The sequence below is a fragment of the Malurus melanocephalus genome, unplaced genomic scaffold, assembly GCF_030028575.1.
Source record: "Malurus melanocephalus ecotype Western Australia unplaced genomic scaffold, MMel_1.1 scaffold_226, whole genome shotgun sequence".
Taxonomy (NCBI): Eukaryota; Metazoa; Chordata; class Aves; order Passeriformes; family Maluridae; genus Malurus; species Malurus melanocephalus.
This window is the reverse complement of record NW_026623458.1, coordinates 344,494-368,137: the sequence shown is the minus strand read 5'-3', so window position 1 is coordinate 368,137 and position 23,644 is coordinate 344,494. Positions and strand designations below refer to the sequence as shown.

Here is a 23,644-nt window from a genome sequence, read left to right as displayed (position 1 = left end):
TTATTTTGTTTATTCTGTTCTTCCTTCCCAGAGAAAAAAAAAAAAAAAAAGAAATAGAGGCATAGAGAGGAGGATTCTCAGCAAATCTGAAAAATCAATTGTTTTAGTTTTGGCACGTCTGAGTCTTTGTATTGTTGTTGCATAAAGTACGGTTATTGTGAGCCTTGATTTATAAAGTCTTGTCRTTTGTAGAACTTTGCAGTGATCTCTGGAGAACAGAAGCTCCTGAAGGGGCTGGRGTACAAATCTTCTGAGGAGTGGCTGAGGTTGCTGGGTTGTTTYGCTGGGAGGAAAGGAGGCTCATGGGAGACCTTAGTGTTCTCTTACAGCTACCTGAAAGGTTGGGTCAATCTCTTCTTCCAGATAATGAGCAATAGGAAGTGGCCTGAGGTTGTACCAGGGTGGGTTTAGATTGGATAGTGTGAAAAAATCTTTCATGGATGGGGTTTTCAAGWATTGGAACAGTCGCTCAGGGAAGTGATTGAGATTCTGTCTCTAGATAAACATTATGAATGTGAAGCTGCCTTGGTCAGAAGGATGCCAGAATGCTTTACACAGGAACCATTTGTTCTTGTATGTTAGTTTAATGAATAAGAACTTGTGTGGCTTTTATGTGCTTTTATTTTTTGATGGAAGCATGAGATACTCTATGTTAACCCACTGAACATCAGGGACCACTTTCAGTTCATTGGGGCAACATCAGTTCAGCACTTGATCTTCTGGCACACTGATGCATGTTCTGGCAGCTTGGTTTGGTTTCATCAAATGACRCTGAATTTAGGTGGTGTGAAGTCAGTGCTGTTGTCTGTAGCCAGCTCCAGCCCCCACAGGAAACAGCAGTTTCAGGATCACTTCTTCTCTTTTTTTTCCCCCTTCTTTTAGCTAAAGTACCTTCCTGATACCACACATTTGTCAGTGTGCCTTACGCAACAGTTTTCTGTGTAAAATCCCCTGCAAGTTTCCAATTCCTCAAGAGTCCCATCGCATTTTGGTCTCCCTCCCTCTCCGTCCAGATGGTCCCTAGCAGATGCTCATCCGAAATGTTACGCAGCCAATGGTGCCTGGTTAAAAAAAGATCTGTATTTAATACACACAGACACACAAGCACGCACACCCATACACATGTATATATATCTGTATATATATAGTCTTAGCTGGCTCTGGAGTTACACATTGCTGATAAGCAGTGCAAGGTTCCCYTGATTATTTTTCTGGCTCTGTACCTATGTTTCCCTAGAGCCAAACAGACTCATTTAGCTCTGGGTTTTCCTCCCTTTGGGTGCTCTCTGCTTGAGCTGTATAATGTGGGAGGCTGTGCTGGGTTGGTGCCTGGCAGTGGGGTCTCGTGTGGCCGTGTGCCATGGATGGCTTACAGGCTGTGTGGAAGAAATCCCACCACCTAAAATTTGAATGCAGATTTTGATTTCTGAGCTCCTTGTRCTTTCCCTTTGGGTAGCCCTCAGATCCCGGACAACTGTGTGTGGCACTGGTGAAGTGGCATCTTGGATCTGGTATTCCCTCTCATGACAGGAAAGACACTGAGGTGCTGGAACAAGTCCAGAGAAGGGCAGTGAACAAGGATCTGGAACACAGATGTTATGGAGGCTGGGATTGTTTAGACTGGAGAAAAGGAGGCTCAGGGGAGACCTTCTTGCTGTCTGTACAACTATCTGAAAAAAGGTCACAGCAATGTAGGGCTGGGTCCCTTATCACAAGTGACAAACAGTAGGACAAGAGGAAATGGCCTCAAGTTGCCCCAGCGGAGGTTTTAGATTTGATAMTAGGAGAATTTTCTTCACCAGCAARATTGTCAAGCCCTGGAACAGGCTGTCTAGGGAAGGGGTTGAGTCACCATCCCTGGGGATGTTTAAAGATGTGCAGATGTGGCACTTAAAGACAAGGTTCAGTGGTGGACTTGGCAGTGCTGGGTTGGACTTGATGATCTTAAAGGTATTTTCCAACTGAAACAATTCCATGTGCTTGTGTTTATGTGTGTATGTGTGTGTCTCCCTCCAGACCTTGGTGCAGTGTCCAGTGCTGTGCCCTACAACAAGGGACTTTCTCTGTCCTGGGTGTCTTTGGTGTTCTTGTGCTCCTGATAATTTTGGCATTAAATGTGATGCAATCTTSTGTGCCACTGCCCTTGAGATCCCTCCCTCGTGACTGGGGAGTGTAGCTTTGGTCCTGCCCTTGGGTGCGTGGAACAAGAGCCAAAGGGCGCCTTTGCCCCAGCTGCTGTGGGATGGCAGCTCCTGCTCAGCCCTCTAACCACCAGGCCTTATTTCCTTCCTTAAAAGAAGGAAAATGCGTTGATAAAGTCTGGAAAAACCACATTATTCACCCTRCTCTCCCTGTTTCTACACTGTGGGGTAACGGTTGCACAAGCAGGGGCCGAGGGGCCCCTGGAGGCACTGGCTGGGTGCTGGGATGGSTCCCRTGTCCCTCCCCAGGTACACCCCCARTCTGGCCTCCCCTCTCTTACCCCCATGCAGKCTCCCAGCCTCCTGTGAATAGCTGGAGTCACTCTTGGCCGTGGCTGGCAGGGGTCTGAGCTAGCGCTGGCCAGGATAGCAGCAGTGAGCGATGACTGTGCCTCTGCTTATGCAATGTCTGATCATTCCCTGCGCCGTCTCTGTCCCCAGGATGCTGGCAGGCTCTCTCAGCAGTCTCAGGAGAGGCATCTTCCACGCTGCACAGCTCACTTGCTTGCTCAATATATCCAATTAATTAAATTTCWGCGCTGCGAGTGAAAGCGGCTTTGTTTGTGCATTGGCGTTTGGGAGATGAGGAGGGCGAAGATGCTGCACAGGGCTCTGTGTGTGTGTGTGTGCTGGCTGGAGGTGTTGGCTGGAGCACCTTCTGCTTCAGTGCCAGAACCTCACATTGCCTGGTGGCATTAATCTTGTAATTAATCTTTAAAGCTGGATGAAACTCCTTTTTTTGCTTAAATGCTTCTTCTCCTTCCATTCTGTCAACTGTTTGCTTTTAAAGCTTTTCTTTATTAAACTAAAAAAAAAAACGAAAAACTCAACCCAAAAAGCTTTTTTTCTAATATAGAATAAGAACACAAATTACCTTGTTCTCTCTRTGTGTTTTAATTGGGTTGCACGTTACATGCTCGTGTTTGTGCTCTTTGCCAGATTTACAGCCAGGATAAGGTTACTTGCCTCTGRTTTCTCTGCTATGGGCAGCCTTCTGCTGCTGCAAATTTGGCACTTGGGAAGGAGGATAGGCCCTGAAAGAGATGCCCAGACACGTGCAGCTTTGCTAACTAGAAGCCTTAAAAGAGACTTTGAAATGAGCAACTGCTCAATGACTTCTTTTGAAGCAAATCCCTTCACATGGAAGCTCCCTTTTAATTTCTCCATACACGCCAGCATTCCTCTCGCTTGGGCTCATGGGGAATCTGCCATCATTACTGAAACTGCTGTGTATTGGTTGTGGAAATTAAAAGTGGGCTCTGAAAATGATCACAGTGCTCTGTGCTTGTGAGTCTTTGCAATTTGTCACAGGCATTTGCTTGTGCTGTGGCGTGGCTGTGGCTGCCCCTCCARTCCTGAGGAACAAATCAGTTTCTGAAGGATATGGGGTGGTTTGCATGGGTGTGTGTTTGTATTTTCAGTCTCTTTAATAAAGAAACCCTGAAGTGCAGTGCAGGCTTGCCAAAAAATTCCTCTGACGCCCTCTCCCAGCTTGCTGTTGAGGCTCTTGGTGTGATGGCAAGTGGTAGGGTCTCCCACTCCCATCCAGTGCTGGGATCTGTGCAGCCCTCCCAAGCATGGGGAGGGAAAGCTGACTCACTTGTGAGCAGAGCTGGAGAACCCAGCCTTCAAAATAAACAAGGGAGAAGGTTTTCAGTGGGCTAATGCCGTGGGATGTGGTGGCCACCTGAAGTTTGCCGAGCKCTGTGTTGGGAGCAGGCGTGTGAGCGGTGTGGTTGTGTCTGACACAAACAACCTTTGGTCTTAAAGCTGGATTCTTGACCTGTGTTCCCCAGTTGCCTTCCTGATAAGGGTATCGAGTTATCTGGAACACGGGAATGCAAAGCCGCATCAGCAGGTTTCCCAGCTCCAGGTTTGCATCAGTCTCTCTGGAACATGCTGCCATTCTAGTAAACAGTCTTGTTTTGCTGCCAGGAGGCCAAAGGAAACAATTATGATGAGTTATTTTAACCTGATGTAAATCAAGGGCTGTAAAACTTCCCCAGATTGTTTCCTGTTTGAATTTCTGCATATCTTTGTAGGGCARCTTCTAATCTTCAATTAAGAATGCCTTGGGTCGAAGAATTCATGCTGTTCTTTCATGATTGATTGTTCTAACTTTTTTAAATTTCGTGAACCACAATGAATGAGTCCGGCTCCAGCTTGTAGACYTAGCTTCAAGCTGGTAGAGCCATCCTCTTAAGACTAATTCCCTGTTTCATTACTTAAGAACATTCGTGTTCTGCTTTTGTTTCCTCTTTGATAAGCTGAATCCGCTGGTTTCTCCTTTTCTAATTTGCTTTTATTTTGAGGGAAGATTTCCCTTTCTGTGGCCATTCTTGTGATTCTCCGAACTTTCTCCAGTTGTTCAACTTCCTTTTTTTTTTTTTTTTGACATTTGGTGGCTTAGGATTGAAGCCTGTCTGTGGCCAGTAGCAGCTGCACCCACCATGAACACGAAGAAATCTGTGCTTCACACCCCTCAGTCTTCTGAAGTGCTCAAACTCGTGTTTTGCAGGGGACACAGATGAGACTGCAATACGAAACTGCAGCTGGGGGTTGAGCTTTACAGGGAGRTTTCTTTCAAATATGAAACCTCACTTAAGAAACAAGTACCAACAAAAGAAATCCTAAATAAATAAAAAAGGCAAAATTTTTGCAGTACCTCCTTGCTGTTCCTTGGATGTGTGAGCCTAGCACCGGCCCCATGGCGTGGGATGGCCGTGCAAGAGTCCCCAGTGCTTGGCTGCCCCTGGACCTGTGTGAAACCCCAACACAGGCTGAGGGGCTCAACCTGAAGTGCAGCAGGAGGTCTCCTGCATTTGAAGCATGAGCACACATCTGCAGAGACCCTCCCCAGGACCCAGGGTTTGTGCTACCTGTCCCATAAATGCTCCTTCAGCCMTCTGTCCCAGAGTCCTGGGGCTTTGCTTCTGATTGCCAGTCACCCAAGTGTGACTTGGAGCCTTTTGTTTGCACCATAAGATACTTCTATTTTTTTTTTTTAACCTTCAGTTTTTAAGACAAATCTCTTGTTAATGGCTGCTTCGCAAGTTCTCTGTGTTTTGGTTTTGTGACCTGACCTTTTTGTTCCTTGCTGTCCCTGCTGATACTGCATTATCTGCAGCCTGCAGTGGTGGTGGCTTTTCCTCTCAGGTCATTGATAAAATATCAGAGTCTGGGGCCAAGAACTGATCCCTCTGGGACCCCTCTGAAAACATGAGGCACAATCAGCTCATTTGTGTTTCACATCTGGAGATATCTGATTTCCTTGTCACACTGAATGAGGCCTGTTGAATTCATCTCACTCCTGCTTTGTTTGGTATAGCACCGAGTCAATTGCTTTACAATACAAGGGGTATTAAGCTTGTAGTATTATTACAGAAAGAGATAAAATTTGCGAAGCTAGGTTATCAGTTTTTGTGGAATTATAAGCATAAATTAGATTTCTCTTCCTTTTGGAAGTTGTTGGACTCTTAACTATTCTCTTCCTTTTCCATCTCCTTCCTTCATCAGAAATGAACAGTAGGTAGGTTAACTCGCTGTACTTTGGTTGTCTTGTTTACACTTAAATATTTTCATATTATTTTTCACAGTCCATCATTATTGTTTCCTACTGAAAATAGTTTCAAGAGCTTCTTAGGAGCTCTATTTAGACTTTTCAGAAGGAAGTTTTCTAGGTCTGCTAATTCAAATGGCCAACTTTGAGTAGCTGTTTTTATATTCTCTTCCATTATTGTTGGGATAAAAGTMATTTCATTACCATCCTGTGGGATGGCTGTATCATCTGTTCTTATATAAAAAGCAGTAATTCAGAACCACCTCCTCCCAGGAATATTCAATTAAACATTTTGATCTTTTTTTCTCCCCCCAATAACTGCAGCCAAGCAATGGCCTGATCTATAATTAACATTCCTCTGGATCTGACGAACTCAGAAGCAATCTTTCTCCTTTTGAATTATATTTTCTGTTAACCCTTTCTTGTTTTCTAGATTCTGATTCATGTTAATTCTSAGAAACTTCCTTTCTCCCAGTAGCCCAAATATATAGTATTTCTATTCCCATGGTAAGCAGGTTTGTTTTCCCCACATGAATTTCTCTTCACATGCCATGGTGAGTTGGTGATGGTTTTGCCTTTCAGATGGGGAGGAACAAATGAGAGCAAGAGGCCCAGATTTAAATGGCAGCACCCAAAAGTCAGTGACACTTAGCAAAAATACACAGGGAGGGTGGAGGAAGTTATTGCACAATCTTAATATGCTGCTTATCTGCCATGGGTTTATTTTATCCCTTTCCAGGCACTGTGACTTTGCCTCCTCCTGTTTTTCTTCTGCTCTCTTGCTTTTCTGGCTCTGTTCTTCCAGAGTCTTCACCTGCAGTTTGCAGCTTCATTCTCAATTCTGCTGATCTTCTTTGGGATTGGGTGGCTTGGTCTTTCTTTCACCTGTTTCAGAGCAAAAGCCTGGAAATGGAAGGTACAGAGAGGAGGTAAAGATGAAGGAGAGAGGTGCTCTGAGTGCGAGAGGGCTAAAAAGAGGAAATGAAACACCAGTTCACAGGCAAATKATGGCAGTGCTGGTGTGAAAGTCTCTCCTGTATTCCCAGGACTCATGAGGAGAGAGAGCCAGCCTACATCTTAGTAGGTAACCAGTTCCACAAATCCCTGCATCTCTGGAAGGAAGCAGGGAAGAGAAATGAGCACACAAGTTTGGTTTTGTTTAAGACCTGGTCGTAGGATATGGATGTTTCCATCTGCTGCCATTTTGGTTCCCAAACCTTAGTCCAGTACCACTCATGGTTTATTTATTGATTTTTTTATAGAGCTGACTGAATGTTTACTGGTCCTGTGACAAGAAACTTGTCATAGGAAATTACAGTACCAGCTCTCAAGTAAGGGGTACCTTAAAATGATTTGTCTAGACACATGCTACACGTGCTTGTAAGTATAATATTATTTGTTCTTGTTCATATCCTGTCTCCTTTTTTTCCGTTCTGCAGCTTTCAGCAGAGCTTCAAAACAAACTTTATCTGCCTTTGACACCAGTGAAAAACAAGTGACCCATCCACATTCTTGTTCTGACATAAAATGAAATCTTTTCCCCAGARGCAGGTGTCAAAGTACTGATGGAAGGGCTGGTCCATAAAAAATGAGGTGCCAAAAACATTTCTGTGAGTTCCTGTGTGAATTTCTGCATTTAGGGCTATACAAGTGCAATGTGGGTGTCTTGAAGTATTCATCTCATGGAGGACCACTGGGATGGCTTTGAAATGCAAGGCCTTTTGCTGTGGGATGGTTTTGRGCTCAGTGTGAGCTTGTGGGAAGGATGAGAGCTACATCAGATCAAACCTCAGGATGTTTCTACTGAAAGCAAGCTAGGGCACTTGTTTGGGAAGGTGTTCTTCAGTGTGGTTGGTTGTTCCAATGGCTGGTGAGATCACACACTGCAATCATATTTGACACACAACCAGCTCTTTCAGTGCACGATATTTAATGTGTAACCCTCRGTAACAGCAGCAGTGAACACAAAGTCCTGCCAGTGCTGTTTCTCCTTCTGCCCTGATAGGAGATATCTGTGTGATAGAGACAGGTTCTAAACCCCGTGGCAGCTAAGGTCATTGCTAGCCAAAGGCTGCTGATCCTTGAGCTCAGCATCAGGCAAGCCAGTTCATTCTCCCAGATAGGACAATGTGGCCTGTGGATTTCTTTACTTTTTTTTTTTTTTTTGCAAAGCCGCTCCATTTTTATCCCCCTCTATTTTGCTCAAGCACCTGTTTCTTGAGTTCAAGAAGGGGTTATATGTGTGCGGTGTGTTTTCTCTTTTTATAACTTCACACAAATCTGCAATTTCAACCATTGTGTCTATGAATTTTAGGCAGTTTTTATGAAAGCTAATTCATATTTTCTGTAATCGACTCAGTGTCTGCATTCAGGCACTTGATAGTCTKACTCTTCAAAACTGAAGAGTGCCTAAATAAACACTGAGGAGCTGAAATTTGTGTCTTTTCAAGCCTGAGCTTCAGTGCTTCTATTAAAAACAAACAATGCAGCAAWACACCCCACACCCAGTACTATAAATCTGTCAAACAAAGCCTACTAACTCTTTTGTGAAATAATGCTCTTCTTAAGCTGCCAATACTGATYATAAAGCCTTATTTTATAATAACAGACAGTTTTAATTAAAGAGCAGGATTTTGATGGGTGGTGTGTAGGTTTGCAGCCAGTGTTAGGGAAAAGAAAGAAYGATGGCTCCTGCAAGCTGGAACCCTGCCATTTAAACTTTGCAACCATTAAGGAAGGAACACTGTTGAAGAAGGGAATAAGGATTTTTATTTTAAATGTCAAGTGTCCTGTCAGTCAGGACTAGCAAACACCTCTGATAGAGCAGAAGTTTCCTACCTACACCAGTCAGTCTAGTGAAAGATCCTCCTTTGAATGATACTAAATTGATCCTTAGGGAGGAGGCTGTTGAGAACACTTTAAACAGTTGAGCTGGAAATCATCCCTGTTCTGCAGGAGGCCCTCTGCACTAATGGAAACTAGACGTGAAATTAGGMTTTTTCTCAGGTTTCCTAATGGCATCTGGGCACACTGGCAGGGATGTATTTCTGGGAGGTTGTGCCTGTSCACAGGGGCTGGGAACTTCAAGTGCTGCTTATCCGTGGAGGATAGCTGGGCTATGGCAGTGTTATCACTGGTTACCTTTTCCYCTTTCTTGTGACAGCCCTAAAGTCAGCTGGSAGTTGGACTTGATGGTCTTTACAGSTTCTTTCCAACTTGAGATATTCTGGGATCTCTAAAATGCAATCAAGACTAGTGGATTTTGTTTAAAATAGAGGAATTTTACTGGCTGTGCTCTTTACAAAGGACTCAGCTGTACCCACGAACAAGGGATGCTGTTGCATGAGGCCTGAGATGAATTTTTATTGCTTTCATCCCCTCCCATTTCCATGCTGAGAAAAGATTTTAAATGAAAGCCAGTGCAGTGTGCCCAAATGGTGTAAAATACTCCTATATTGTTAAGATCTGTCTCACATGCAGAAGGATCTGGAGCAACCATGTTCTTTCAAAAGTGGCTGTAAGTTAAAGCAGCAGTTAGTGCAACAACAAAATGTGTTATCCCTGCTGTGGAGCTCTTGGGCACCAAAGAAGGCCGTAAATGCCCACTGTTGGATTATAAAATTTGTATACAAGTGTTTCAACTTGCCTGAAAACTCTCTTCACTGTTTACTTTTTGCCTTAACGCTGTGAGTTAGACACTAGTTGGATGTAAAACTTGCAGTAAATTCAAGTTGCTTCCACAGAGCCTGTAGGTGTAGCTGGGGTGTAACCAATCAAATTAATATTACCTCACAGCAAATATTTATGACAGGCACTGCTGGGGCAAAAAAAAAACAAAACAGCAACCAAACCAACCAGACATACTTTTCTTCACTACCTATATTAATACATAAATGGTCTCTTTAGGTATTTTGTGTGGATGCTAGAACTCGTTGGAAGCAAAACTCCCCTCCCTGTGTAGTGTAAGCCATGCTAGCTGGAGGAGGCAGGGAGAGGCTCCCTGGAAAAAAAATAAATAAAAAGTCTTGGTGGTTTGGAGGCTCGTGAGATGCAGRTGGATCAGTCAGGCCTGTCTTGCAGCCTTTGGGGGTAAAGAATTGTGACCCTGCTGCTCACTGGGTGAGGGGAAGGGCATGGGAACCAGTAATGGAGGGGTTCAGTGGTTCTGCTGCTCAAGCTGGCAAAAAAAAATAAGGGATGGGGAAGTGGTGAGGGAAGAGGTGAGACAAGAGAAGGGCTGCATGTGACCTGAGAGCATAATCCAGATGCTTACTTGCAGCCCAGAATTAATGATGGTCTCAGTCAGGGACCCAGATGGGGAGAGCCTTACTGAAGGGCTTGCAGCTCACTGACTCACTGCYCTGGCCACAGTGACTCACTGCTCTGGCTTTGGCTTTTTGGGGACAGGGTGGGAAATAGCAAAACATGCGCCCAGCTTGTTGAAAAGTTAGGCTAGATCCAAGAACTGTGTGCTGGGGGAAGGGCAGGGGAGTGTGAGAAGGATTTTCCTATTTTGCATGACTTCCAAGAGGCATGGGTTAGGAATGAGCAATAGCATCCTTTTCTCTGCTTGCAGACAGTGGACTTAAAACACACTGGACTTGAGGGTTGTTTCTCACCCTTGCCTCAGCTGCACAAGGGCTTCTTTCTTCTTTCCTTTTTTTTTTTTTTTTTTTTTTTACTTTCAACCCATATTTAGCCCTGTCTATTAAAAAATTCCATTTGGGTTTTAATTATCTTTTTAAATACCAAATACTTTTTCTTGGTGGGGGTTGTTAAATTAAAGAATATTTTGGGACATGGAAAGGCAAAAGAGTAAGCATGGTTTTTGAAAAAATCCCCCTTTATTAGTTAAAAATAAATGCATCTCTTCTTTGCTGGCTGTGGGGTGGAAATATTTGCGTGTTTGCAATGGAAGTGTGTGCATGCATGTGTACATAATGGGGTGGATTATAAGATTTGCTCAGCATGAACTTCAACATTTCCAACTGTGTAACCTGAGCAAGTTGGGAAGATGTGCAGATTTAATTACCATGTAAATCTATTAGCTCTGAATTTCCTGGCATTTGTTTTGCTGGTGACACAACCTGTATGTTATTCACTCCACAGATTTTTTTATAAAATCTGTCCACTTTTTTTTTTTTTTTTTTTAGTGCTTAAAAGGAGTAAATACTGGTGTGAGATTCCAAACAATTGTGTCTGCTCTTAAGGTGGATCTCTTTGCTGGTTTCAAACACTAATTTTGCGTTACTCTTCTTGTTCTCCCACAAATGAAGGAATTTCAGTGTAGTTACTGAGTAGACATTAAAGGATTTTACAGTAAAGACATAAACCCAGGTTGTTTTGTACCTGTGGGTGGATGGTAGGATTTTTTTTTTTATCCCGTGATAAAAAAACAGCCTGTTGTGTACCTGCCAGTTCYCCCTATGGAGGGGTGACTGATGGAGACTTCAGGGTGAACCAGGAGAAAGCCACCAACTCCCAGAGGGTGATATCTTGAATTTGTGGGTGGTTATAACTCTGGCACGTTGCATGGCTGCCTTGCCCTGCTCTGCTGGGAGGGCAGGGCTGGTTTTGCAGTGTGCCAAGGTGCTGTCATTGCAGCTCTCCTCTGGGGTGGCTCTCCTGGGAAGGGAAGGGTGGCATTGTGCTACTGCTGCTGCTGCTGTGTAGGGTTTAGAACTGCTGCAGTCCATTTTCYAGGCTCAGCAAAGCCTGCTGCTTGTTTAAAAATTTAAATATAATTGTGAAACATCATTTGGGGCTCTTGACCTCTCTTCCTTCCTTTTTAATGAGTTCTTAGAAGGTCAGTTTTTGGAAGATGACTTCTGTTTTTAGGCACAATAATGTCTTATCTTCAAACAGCTCACTGGGGTAGTGCTGCTCTCATCTGGCTTCAGCTGGTGGAGAAGCAAGTACTGCCATGCACCTAGCCAAAACCTGAGTGTTTGACTTCACAGATCCTCATTTAATCAGACAAGAAGGAGAAAAACCCCTGGTCCCTGAGGCAGCTGGAAAAAAAGGGCCTTTGTGTGGCAGGAACAGGCAGATGCTGTGGAGAGCTGCAGCCTGCGGCACAGCTGGGCTGCAGCCAAACGCTACTTTGCTAGAGCTGTCCAAAAATCCACCRTGCACCCGGATGTGAGGGCTTTCCTCTGTTTGCTTACTGCAATGATGTCTGGAGGTGTTTGTGTTCCCCAAAAACACCCAGGATATYGGTGTGAGCCAACGTCCAGCCAGAGGAGTGGTGAAACTGCACCGGGCTGCAGTTTGCTTTCTGTGTGTAAACAGGAGTGCTGATGTTTTGTTTGTCTTTTCAGGGTTCTGGGGGAAGGGGAGGCGGAAGATAAGGTTACATCTGTCCTAAATCCCTGACTTTTTCCAGAGGTTAAAATCCCAGCTGAACACATCTCTTTGCTGTGTGGTGAGAATAGTTTAATAATTCAAACAGACTCCTTGTACCAACACATGTCTGCAATTAGTGCTGGGGCTGCCAGTGGGGTGTGAGGATAGCAGGAAACTGGCAGCTGAGCTGTCTGCCGAGGTATTAACAACAAAAAGGGAAAAGAAAGAAAAAAGGCARATCCTCTGTGCAAGTTCTCTTTCCTCTGTTTTTTAAATTTTTGTAAAGGTGAGCACCCTGGGTGAAAGGTGCCCAGATGAAAGCCACGGACAAAGAACTTCTTTCTTTTGCAAGCAAGTGTATATACAGGTACTAAAGGTAAAACTCTTAATTTCTCTCCCCAAATTGCCTTTTCCTGACTGCAGGGGTGGTTGCCACTGTGTCAAAATTGAGGGTTATTCTGGCCACTGTGTCAAAATTGAGGGTTATTCTAGAGTTTTCCAGCTATGGAAGTGGCCGATGACTGCTGAGGTGTGTGTGGAAGCAGAGAGGGGAAGAAGAGGAGGAGGATGGTTGGCAAGGGGAGAATGTGCTTTGAAAAGACAGAAGGAGCAGCTTAGGTGTAGGTGGAAGTTGTGAGGAGCTGGAGGTCTGACTGCCCCCGGATGGTTTCTGCTTTAGCTGCTGCTCAGATGGCTTTTCTTAGTTCTCTCAGTAAATGGAGCCACTTTCGATGAGACAATTGTTTTATTTAGGGAAGAAAAAGTTATCTAGCTTTAATCAGTCACTGTAGTAGAGAAGTGAACATATGAAAAGTTCCGGTAAATCAAGGAGTCTGTGAGTTTTATAATYACAGAGTGAGAAGTCCAGATCCCTCAAATTGTCTGTTTGCTGGGGTCAGTGGCTGCACAGTCTGACCTGTGGCTTCTCTACTGACCAATGTTCAACATTATATCACACACTATTAAAAATAAACCTGAGAATTACAATGAAACCAGAAAATTATTTTAGAAACCAGACATTCATTTACTATCAGACAATTCTGTTACACAGATATATGTTACAATTCKTTTCTTGTTATAATGTTATAATTCTTTTCTTGCTCGCAGCTTGCTGCTTTGCAGCTGCACGTGAAAAAGAGAAAGTGCAGATATTGACCAACGTGTTGAACATCCTTCTCCACCCCGAGGTCCTCTTTCTCTCTGGTTTTCTGAAGTTGAATGTTTGTTTCCTCCTTTGCTTTTCCGGAAGTGGTTTTGGGAAAATTCCCCACTCAGAAAGGAAAAAATAAATAAAATCTGATGGGCCTAACTTCAGTCAAATGGAAGAAGCCAAATCACATTTGATAAGCTTTTATTCCATATCAAAACAGTGATAGACAGAAGTCTAATAAAAATCTTTATTTGTGAATTTGCCAAAAATAGCTGAGTAGTCTCTGGCCATGCTGTCTTTCAGTTGAGTTTGTTAAGTTATAAGATCTGAATAGTGTCCAACTGAGTCAACACATAGGTGTGATATTTTCAAGGATGACATCCTGAAATTGGATGATGGAAAAGTAGCTGCACATAGAAACCAGGGTACAAATATCGTAGCAGCCATATTTCAGCATCTGCTACTCATCAGTCAGAGTAATGCATGCAAGAATTGGAAGGAAATGCTCCAGCTTTAGGCAAATATGTAAACAAATATAATTGAGTTTTGCCTTTACTCCAAATGAAAAGAAATGCGTAGACTGGAGGGAAAAACATCCCTAAGAAAGGCACTACTTTTTTTGTAGGTTCATCCTTGACTTCTTCCGTGGTTAGGAAGTATTTCTGTCCCTTGTTTGTACATTAATGGTTGCTTACTCTGTTTTACTCAGTGTCTTTATTGATGCCCCAGGATGTTCAACTACTCTTGTGCATCCTTTTTCTTTCTTCTTTGTGTGGTGTTTTGTCCTTTATCYTTGTTGGAAAGCTCCTGCTTGTGAAGTTGCTAGTGAGTCCTTGAGTATGAAAATTAAAATAAACAAGGCTTTCTAAGGTGGTCATGACCCTCTTGCAGAGTCCTCCAAGAGTTTGTTTATTAATGCTATTATTTACAGTAAGTAAATATGAGGCTACAAATCTGTTTTGCCATTTGTAAAGGTTTTTCTTGGGCTAGCTTGTTATTCCAGCATAGCAACTGTGGTCCTCTGTTTATTGCTTTGTATTCAGTCAATATTTTCTTTTCCTCAGTGTTAGTCAAAACTGACTCAAGATTTACTGATTTTGAAAAAAGGCACATTTGGAAGAGGTGCTTGAACATCCAGGGAACTCTGTGAGAGGGTTTTTCAGCATCAGGCTTCAAGGCCACAGGTGCTGCTGGAGCTGTGAAATATGAGTGCTTGAGGGTGTGAGCACACCGCTTCCCTTGTGGGTTTRTACAATATTGACTTGTTTAATTCTTAATTTAGCCTACAGGAAGCTGAATCTTGAATTTCAGTGTTTGTTTCTGCAGGAGAGAGCAGCACAAAGAGCCAAGATCAATACTGCCTGYAAAAACTAAACAAATCAAACAAAGTTAGACTTTTATAGCATCATGCCTCAGCCGACAAAGATTCCTATATAAGATGGTAGATAATGCTTCATTGTTCAGAAAATCTCATTACAATTCACTGTGCAAGTATTTTTATACAAAAATAGAATTCTTTGTGTGAATGAGATGAGCAGGAATGATTTGTTGCAGTGCAGATTTTTCATCGGTCAAAGATCTAGTTTTGTGACATTGGAAACAAGGTGAAGAGGCAAAGTTTTTGGCTGCTGATGGGAATTGCATTGGAGTCTGGAGGAAATAGATTGCAAGGTTTGGTTTGTGCTCATTTTGAATAATGAACAAACATGAAGTTACTTTGCAACATGCAGATATAACATGTGCTGCTGATGTAATGAATTCAGTGCAATAGACAAAGTGGTAATTAGTCCTGGCTGTCAGGAGCTTAGATCTGGGGCCCAGAAGCTGGATATGGGCTCTAGGTGGAATGCTACTTCTAAAATAGATACGTAAATTAGTCAGGGAACCCATTTTATAGCAAAAGTGTTAATTGCTTGGCTGCGGATGTGCATGGACCCGTTTTCCTGGAGCACACGGAATGTTCTGCACAGCTAAAATAGTCATATGTGGTGTCAGAGTCTGTGTTGGAATGTGTTTCATTTTTGTTCTGTGCTTCAGTGAGCATTAACCCTCTGTATTCTGTTCCACACACAGAATGTTCAGGTGACAGATCCTGCAGGATGTTTCACTGTGTCTGGGGAAATGTGCTTTCCCAATTTTGGTGGCACACTGTAGTGAGTACCTTTGGTAAGGCAGGAGCAGGCTGCTTCAGGACACGAGTACCGTGCTTCCATTTTCCTTTTTTGTTGCAAGCTAATGACAGACTCTTCTGTTGTAATGTATGGCTCTGAGACGACTTTTGTTCCATCTGTAGCTCTTCAGCTTGAGGTAGTGATTGGAGGAGAAGGTTGTTAGACAGGGCTGGCAGATCCTGCTGCTGACTGGCACGGATGACCAGTGCGCACATAGAATTGTTCCCATCTATTCTCTCCCATGATTGGCATGGCAGACAGGCAAGGARATAAACTTTTCCCCACCTTTTTCTCTCCACAGCACTTCACAGAGTTCCTGGATGAATTTTCACCTGATGTCCTAGGCCAGCTCTTGAATGATCCTTTCTTGTCTGAGAAGAATGAAATCATGGAAGTGGAGCTGTCTCCGGCATCCCCAGCGCCCCTCATCCAGGCAGAACACAGCTATTCCCTCTGTGGGGATTCTCGACCCCAGTCTCCCTTGACACACATCTCTACTGATGACAACTTYAATGAAGGTACAGCACCCTGAGCCCATGTCCATCTGCTGTGATGACACAGTAGGGAAATGTTCCTGGTGGAACTGTGGCTGTGGAAAATGGTGATGCATAGAAAATGATGAAAACCCASTTATCTGTAATTCAGCAGTTAYAAACTTCTGGAGGGGAARGAGGRGAAAGGCAAGAATGGTGGGAGGAAGAGACYCAAATTGCTTGTGCAGGTGTGAAGTGGTTGGTGGAGGAGCAAATCCTTGAATATATGATAACTATGAGGAGTAATTGCCATGTCAGACTTTGACTCCTAATAATTAGTTTATGTCTTCACCTTTAGCTTTGCAGTACAAAGCAGTGCAGTGTTAAGCTGCATTTCAATAAAAGAGAGAGAGATTAGTGCTTGTGCTGAGCACTGACAAGCTAAGCTGTTTATGAAGATCCACCAGGCAGGTCTTCAAAGGCTGACAGTTTTGTAGTACAAAGTGCTCTCTTGGAACAGGATGAAATCTGCTGGAGGTTTTACACGAGGACAACTAATAAAACCGGTGAGAAGGATTTTCAGTGTGGGACAGGGTTTTTGGAGATGATTGGGAAACATTATCTACAGAAAATTTTCCATTTTTATATTTCCTAKCTGGTTTATGTGAATATTTTCAAATTAAYACATACAGGAKATATTAATTGTGGCAGGAAAAATAAGCACAAGGAAACATCAGAAAACAAGCTTTTCTGGAAKTTAATAGGGAAAAGCTTCAAACTAGGCTAAAAGTGAGGGGAGTTTCCTTTGGGGAAAATTCCTGAAGAAATTCATACTGCTGAGACCAGTGTAATAGAGCTGTAGKCAAATGATGTTTTAAAAAGCCAAGAAACATTAACAAGTGGATTTAAAAATAGAAAATGAATGGAAAACATTTCATCTTATATTCACTCTGCAGTGTTTCATAAGAGAGGAGGAGGAGGAGGAGGAGTTGTTCTTGGTGTTTGGGATTTTATTTAATCTTAACCCCAGAATCATGTTCACAACCTTTCCATACCTATTGACTTCAAAACAGTGAAGATCAGAGAAATACATAAGAAAACTGCAGTTTTGGAGTGAACCTRGCTCTCTGGTAGATATTGAAAGGCACCACCACGATGATTTTTCATTCCTTGAATCTGTCAGAGGTCCTGCTGTCTGGATACAGGATAGCCCCAGGCATTGGTACCACATGTGACATTGCTCTGCCAGCTGCCCTTCTGCCCTCCTCCTCCAGCAGTGCCAGCCTGTCAGAAGAAGGAATTCGATTTTGGAAGTTGTTTCCATCTGTTTCAATGGCCCACAATGTCTGTAGTGGTTTTGGAGCTCCARCATGCAGGGAGGCTGAGAAAAAGGCCAGCCTTGTTTTCAGCACATGATTTTCRAGACAGGTTTAAGCCATTCAGTGTCTATTTCCATCTTTTGTTTTCCACACCCAAATCTCCCACAACCTTATTGAAAATGTTATTTAATATTTGCTTTCAGCCCCTATGGTGGAGTGATTGGTTGCTCTGGCTCCATTTACCTGCAGGGGAAAAAGTAGCTTTTGCTGTGAGATGTTTCTTTCCCAGTACCAMAATTTCTGCAACTGCTGAATTGACCTATTCCTGTAATTGTAAATCTTTATAGAAAGTTTTTCTAAAAAGAACTAGAAGTGTAAAACCTGGGAAACTCATAAGCCTGGGTTTTACTTTTCTGAGAAGTCCTGTTAAGTTCAAGGCAAGAACACATTTAAATGTCCATAAAATCMAGGTCCAAACCGTAGTTTTCCCCATTTACTCACTCTTCTGACTTCACTGCATTGAGGCAGTTTCTCCAGCTTTGTACAGAATAACTTTTTTGTATGCTTACAGCCTGTTGCTAGTGTGGGGTCTCTGAAGGTGTAATTTTTAAAGCACATGTGTACAAGACATCTGGCATTTAGTTATTTGGTTTCTCCTCATGATGAGAATCTATTCATAGATTCARTTTTGCATAAAGGTACCAGAGGGAGAGAGATTTATAGGCTTGACCTGCCTGCTTGCAGGTGGCTGATCATTTTTGTTTGCCTGAAGTGGTGAAGAAGGGATATGGCCTGGGGAAGGCTTCAGGCTGCAACACGAAAAAGGAAGCTGTGTCCTGTGTACCAACARTCCACACCAGCTGCACTGCCACCTCTCCCCCACCAGCTTTCTGCTTTCTGGTTTTGAGCCCTGGGGTTTTTGAAACAACTGCAGAGTGGAGAAGGACAGTGGGTGGTTGTGAAGTGGAAAATGCTCTCGAGAGAACACGAAGCTGAGAGGAGACACTGAGAATAGGGCTGGATGGGTAAGGGAGGTCACGGCCTTCTAGGGCACAGATTCACCTCAGGCAGTTGTAAACTAATTGGGAAAAGAAGCCTAATTTTTGTGTTGTCTTCAGTTTTCCAGTCTCTGCAGCCTTTTATAAAGGGGCCAGAGCCAGGAGCAAGGCAAGACTCGAATTTCAGCAAGGACTATGGTTATCCTCCTTGTGACTTGAGATGTRGGCTCCTTCCCTGTTCTCCCATGCTTGGTCTTGTCAGCTCTAGGCACAAATTTTAGGGCAATGGCTGAGCCTTGTTTTGGACATGTGAGTTCCATAAGTGACAGCAGAGTACAGGTGATTTTGTGGGGCTGCTGTGCAGCAGGAGTGTGAAGGCAGAGCCTGCAGCATCTTCATCCTCTGAGATCAGCTCAAGTGCTGGGGGTGGGCATATGTTTGATTTTTCTGTTTTTTTACTTAGTGAGGTTGGCAGGGCATTCAGAGGACAGCTGGCCAGTCATTTTTGTGTTGTGTCTCCTCACATTGTGCCCGGGTGGCTGAGTGCATTCCTGCTTTTGAGACTGCTCTGAGTCCCCACCTGCCCCTCCTGTTGGTGCTTTCCTGMTCAGGAATGCTTTGAAGTTACTTTTGGATTTGAAGAGGCTTGTCTTGGCTGAAGGTTTGACAGGCTGATTGCTGAAATRGTGTGTTTCCATTTTACTCCTAGCTGTGCCAAATTTGGGGCTGGCCCCAGACTGTAACCTGTATTGTTACTGGTTTTTTTACTTCTGAGGTCTTGTTTTTCTGTAATGTGCTTTTAAAACTGGAATTTTCGTTTTTAACTTCTAAACTTCAAGTCCATCTCCCTACATAGTTTTAAAAACACAAACAAATMAAAACSCCAAACAAAACCCCAAAAAAYGTGGCTCCCACTTCTCCAGTGCCAATAAATAATTATTATTCAACAATAAATCCAGCCTTGTCTCAGGCAGGGCTGTGTGCATGAAAACACTTGCTTAGATATGGTGTTCACAAGCAATAATCGGTGTCATGTGCTGTCTCTTTGCATGGAGGCACCTCTGGGCTTGAGGCTCAGCTTGGTCTTTATACATTTAAAATGTATCAATATGTGTGCACACACATAATATGTATATATGGTATATATTTAAATCATGATAGTTTAGTATTTATAGGAGGTTGTATTACATATCCTAATTTTGGTGGTTTTTTTTTTTTTTAATATAGCCTTTATATAGAGAGATACAATGTCCTTCTTCTGTGTGTTTTTCTCCAAATACTCAATCAATGTAATGTGAACAATGAAAACGGGAATCTCTTCTGCCCTGTCTTTGAAGTAAACAGAAATGAGCAAAGAAATTCACTCGTGCTTTCAAAAGGTGCTGTCAAAGGCATACTGATAATTTTTGAGAGCACATTCCTGCAATTTTTTTCTAAATAACTTTTTTCTTTTGTATGTTTATTTAGGAAATGAGGAGAAAGCCATTCCAAAKGGAATGGTTTCTGATTTTTATAGGGAAAAGTAGCAGTCAATCCTTGTCACCATCTACAGTTTTAAAGTCACAGATCCTAGAATATGTTGAGTTGGAAGGGACCCATCAGGATCATCAAGCCCAGCTCCTGGCCCKGCACAGGACAYCCCAAGAATCACACTAWGTGTCTGAAAGCATTGCTCTGTAGGAGAGCAACTAAATTGATACTAAAGTATGAAAAGATGTTTGATCTTTCAAATGTCCAGGCTCCACAATCTCAGTAGGTCACTCTGCATCAACCTGTAACTGTGACTTGAGCAGCAGCATGTCTGAAAAATGTTGGTTTTGATTTACTTATGCTTGCTGTTAATAATTGTCAGCTTTATTTGCACTCTGGCCTCCTTTAGCTTCCAGTTCCACATATATGAGATCTCATTATAGCCTTTTTTCCTTTTAAAGAACCATCTGCTCTCTGAAACCTCTTTCCCTAAGTGTTTGTAGGCTGTGATTACAGTCCCTCTTGATTTCTGCTTGGATACCGTCTAAATGCACTGCACTTCCTTGGTGTTTCCCCCTAGGTGGAATCTTGTGGACTTTCAGCAATTGTGCTTTTCTCAACATAGGGACATTTGCAGTTCTTTTCAGAAACTCTTTGTCAAGTGACTACAGGAACTGATTTCCTAGGAATAGTTTCCCTGCTGATGCACATTATGGGAACACTTCTCCCACTTCCAGTCCTGCTGTTTGTGAAAGCAGTGATCTCATTTTTTTTCTGTAGGGTTGCACTGACAGCTCGTGCTCACTTAGTTATGCACTGTGAGCACCGAGTCCATTCCGTGTGTGTTGAAGCCATAATACCGATCTGCCTTCATAGCCTCTGCGTGGGGTGAGAGGAGAAAAATTCAGACCTGAGAGAGAAAACTATTTTATGTGGCCACAGGGCTTCTGTGGATAACTTTCATAAACCTTAAAAAAAGAAAATCACAATCTTATATAGGATATTTAATGGTATCCAGCTTCAGAGCTGTAAAGCTACCACCTCAGTCTATATATCATGTATATAAAGGTGATGTGTCTGTTTCTGTCTCCGTAACTTTGACAGTGATACAAATTATCTGGATTTTAGGTGGACTCCGAGCTGCTCAAAGAGGATGCCACTCTGAGCGATGATAATTTGTTATGAAGAAAGCTATTTCTGCTATGTGTTGTGATTACTGTGTATCACTGCTGCTTCTCTTTGCCTCTTTATTTAATTTTCCCTTCCTGGCACTTTAAACAGGACCCCAATGTTTGGTAGTCAGACAGTATCTCTTTTGTGGAAGCAGTTCTGAGGGCTTGGGTTTCATTATTTGCGGTGGGAGTGTGAGTGCACGCTGGGAGGGGGAAATGCCATCTGGAAAATCTGTAAGAGGAACTGTTTGTCGATGAATGTGGGCTCTCACCTCCTGAAGGAGAGAGGGGGAGAGGTAGTGGCGTTGGAGTTGAGCATTTCAGGCACGATAAACAGGGCTTGTGTCTGATGGGGAGCGTTATGTGAGCCCAGAGCTGGGCACTGAGAACCATCCAGACCCMGGGGAAAGAGAAGGAAGCAATTATTTCTCCAGCAAGGTCCAGCTTGCCTTTGGGAGGCTGGAAAGGCTGACTCTGCAGAGCTGGGGGCATTGAACTTCCTTCCCTGCAGGTGGCACGTCCAGCAGCATACCCAAAATCTCTGCATCAGCAGTGTAAGGTCTGCCATRGACCAGAAGGAATTAGCTCAAGCCCTATTGCTCAAATCCACACAGCTGAAGAGGGAGATTATTTAAATACAGAACATTTCAATGCAGAACACTTTGACTCATTAGAGAACTTGCTGCACTACCCTGTTCAGAGGTGGCTTTTCTGAAACCTGTACAGAGCCCTTTGACCAACAGTCTGCTGTGGTCTCCTTAAATTTTCAGTTTTGTTTTTCTCTGAGTTACTTTATCTGTTGCTTGAACAGTGACCTTTAAGGAGGAGGTAAAAGCTGCCTCTTCATTCTGCTGATACAGATAAGGGTATCCCTTGATGATTCCACAGGTCTTCTTTGCACACTGGTTTGAAATGACATTCAGTGCATGATCTGTTTTCTGTGGTGGAGATCTGTAATGGTGGTACGGGCTTTTTTTCCCCCTTCAAGATTAGGTTCAGTGGTACACCCTTCATAAGGGTTGTTTACATAGTGGTGCTATCTTATTTTTTACTGCAGGGTAAAAAAAAAAGTTTAATCTGTGTTGTTTTTCTGGATACTTGCATTCTCTGTACTTGGGACAAGTGAGGGCAAGATGCAGAGTGCATCTCTCACTTATTTAAAAATACACAATAAATGCACATGTAGCTTAATTATCCAGCAATAAATGTCTCTGTTAAACTCTAATGATGGGTACTGAAAACAATGTGGGGAGCAAGGGGCACCATTTTAGTTATTTTGTAAGCTCTATTTCTCTGTATCTGTCAGAAAGAGTAAAATTTAGTCAATTTTGGAGAAGATTTACTTTTTYATAGGAAAGGATTTGGTATGTTGGACAAGATTGAAGAATTAGTTGGATAGAAATAAAAGAAGGAAAGCAAAACTTTCTGGGAACTCTGATATTAGAAAAATTGTACCATTGAAGTGAGCATTTTTGAGCTTGTTTTCCACTTTTCCTATCCTGCCTTTCCATAACATGCCCATGGAACAAGAAAAGAAGAAAAACATTGTATTTTTTTGAGAAATATGAATATCCTAGAAAGCTGCACATGATGTTGTTTAGAGACTGTGTCTAATTTTTTATATATGTAACCTGAAAGCTCAGTGCATTCTGTATTTTGATCAAGGGTAATAACAGGGCTAAATCATCTGAAAAATCCAATTCCACTTGTCTTGGAGGGTGTGCCATACCTTTCTGTATGACCCCTAATCCATTATCCTGCTCCATATTTCCTTTTTGCCTGAGTTTTTCTGGTTTTGTGTGGCATTCTCAAAAGGCGTAGGGAGAAGGGTTTGCTGCTGTGCTCTGCTAGCACAGTGCTTGGCAGAGTAGACTGAGATGCTAARGAGCTATTATAGAAATAAACTAAGAATTATTTTCAGATAATGTCAACCTGCTGTGTTTAGGAAAAGGAGAAAGGAGAGTGGGACGTGTCCATGGAGCAGAGGAGAGGTTGTTGGTAGAATGTGTCAAAAGAAAGGAACTCAGAGCACAAAACTCACTGATCCTGATTAGGGATGCAAAACAGCAACTTGGAAAAAGTAAGGGGAGGAGGGTGTCAAGGTGAGATTTGACCAGTCCTCCATCCCTTCCTTTCACGGAATTGTTCATCTGGAATGACAGCTGTCACCATGTATTGTAAGAGGCAGTGTCAAAAAAGTGCCAGATGCAGCTCTTTGGAATGATCTCAGTGTTAAACGCAGTGTGTGGCTGTGGCTGGAAACCATCTGTAACCCTGCAAACTGGTTAGACTGGCTTTAGAGCCTAGAATAACTCCAAGTAGTTTATGCAGAGCTAAGTGGGGATGGCAGGGATGTCAGGTTAATCAGCAGTCGGCTTCCAGAGGAGTGAAATGATGGATTCCAGAGGAGTGAAATGACCAGCTGAAGGCCAGCATATCTTGCTGTCTTAGAGCAGCTGAATATTCGTGATCAGTCTGGGGATTAGATGTGATAAACATCATAAAGTGCAGTCTTAGAGGATATGCCCTGTTTTGCTGGTCACCTATGGCTGGATTTCGCTTCTACTTGCACAATGACACAAATGTGAGAAAATTCAGGGCTAATTACTGGCTTCACTAATAGCTCTCATTTATCCATAGCCTTCACAATAGTGCTGCCACAGGGATAGCTCGAACACAGGCTCTGCATAATATGACACGGGGACAGTTTTAACACAAGTTATCCAAACAGCCATTGGAAAGTCACATTTACCAAGGGATTCTGGATTTCTAGGCAGATATCACTT

At 42.9% G+C, this 23,644-nt stretch overlaps 1 protein-coding gene across 2 annotated transcripts in view; it reads left to right on the top strand.

Annotated features, from left to right (window-relative positions):
- The window catches only part of CREB3L2 (cAMP responsive element binding protein 3 like 2), a 70,388-nt gene that overhangs the window by 21,880 nt on the left and 24,864 nt on the right, over positions 1-23,644 (top strand). For both annotated transcript variants that reach the window (XM_057374500.1, XM_057374499.1), the window contains exon 2: positions 15,728-15,944. In XM_057374500.1, the coding sequence (XP_057230483.1) occupies positions 15,728-15,944 (217 nt within the window). The remainder of the gene's footprint in view (positions 1-15,727; positions 15,945-23,644) is intronic.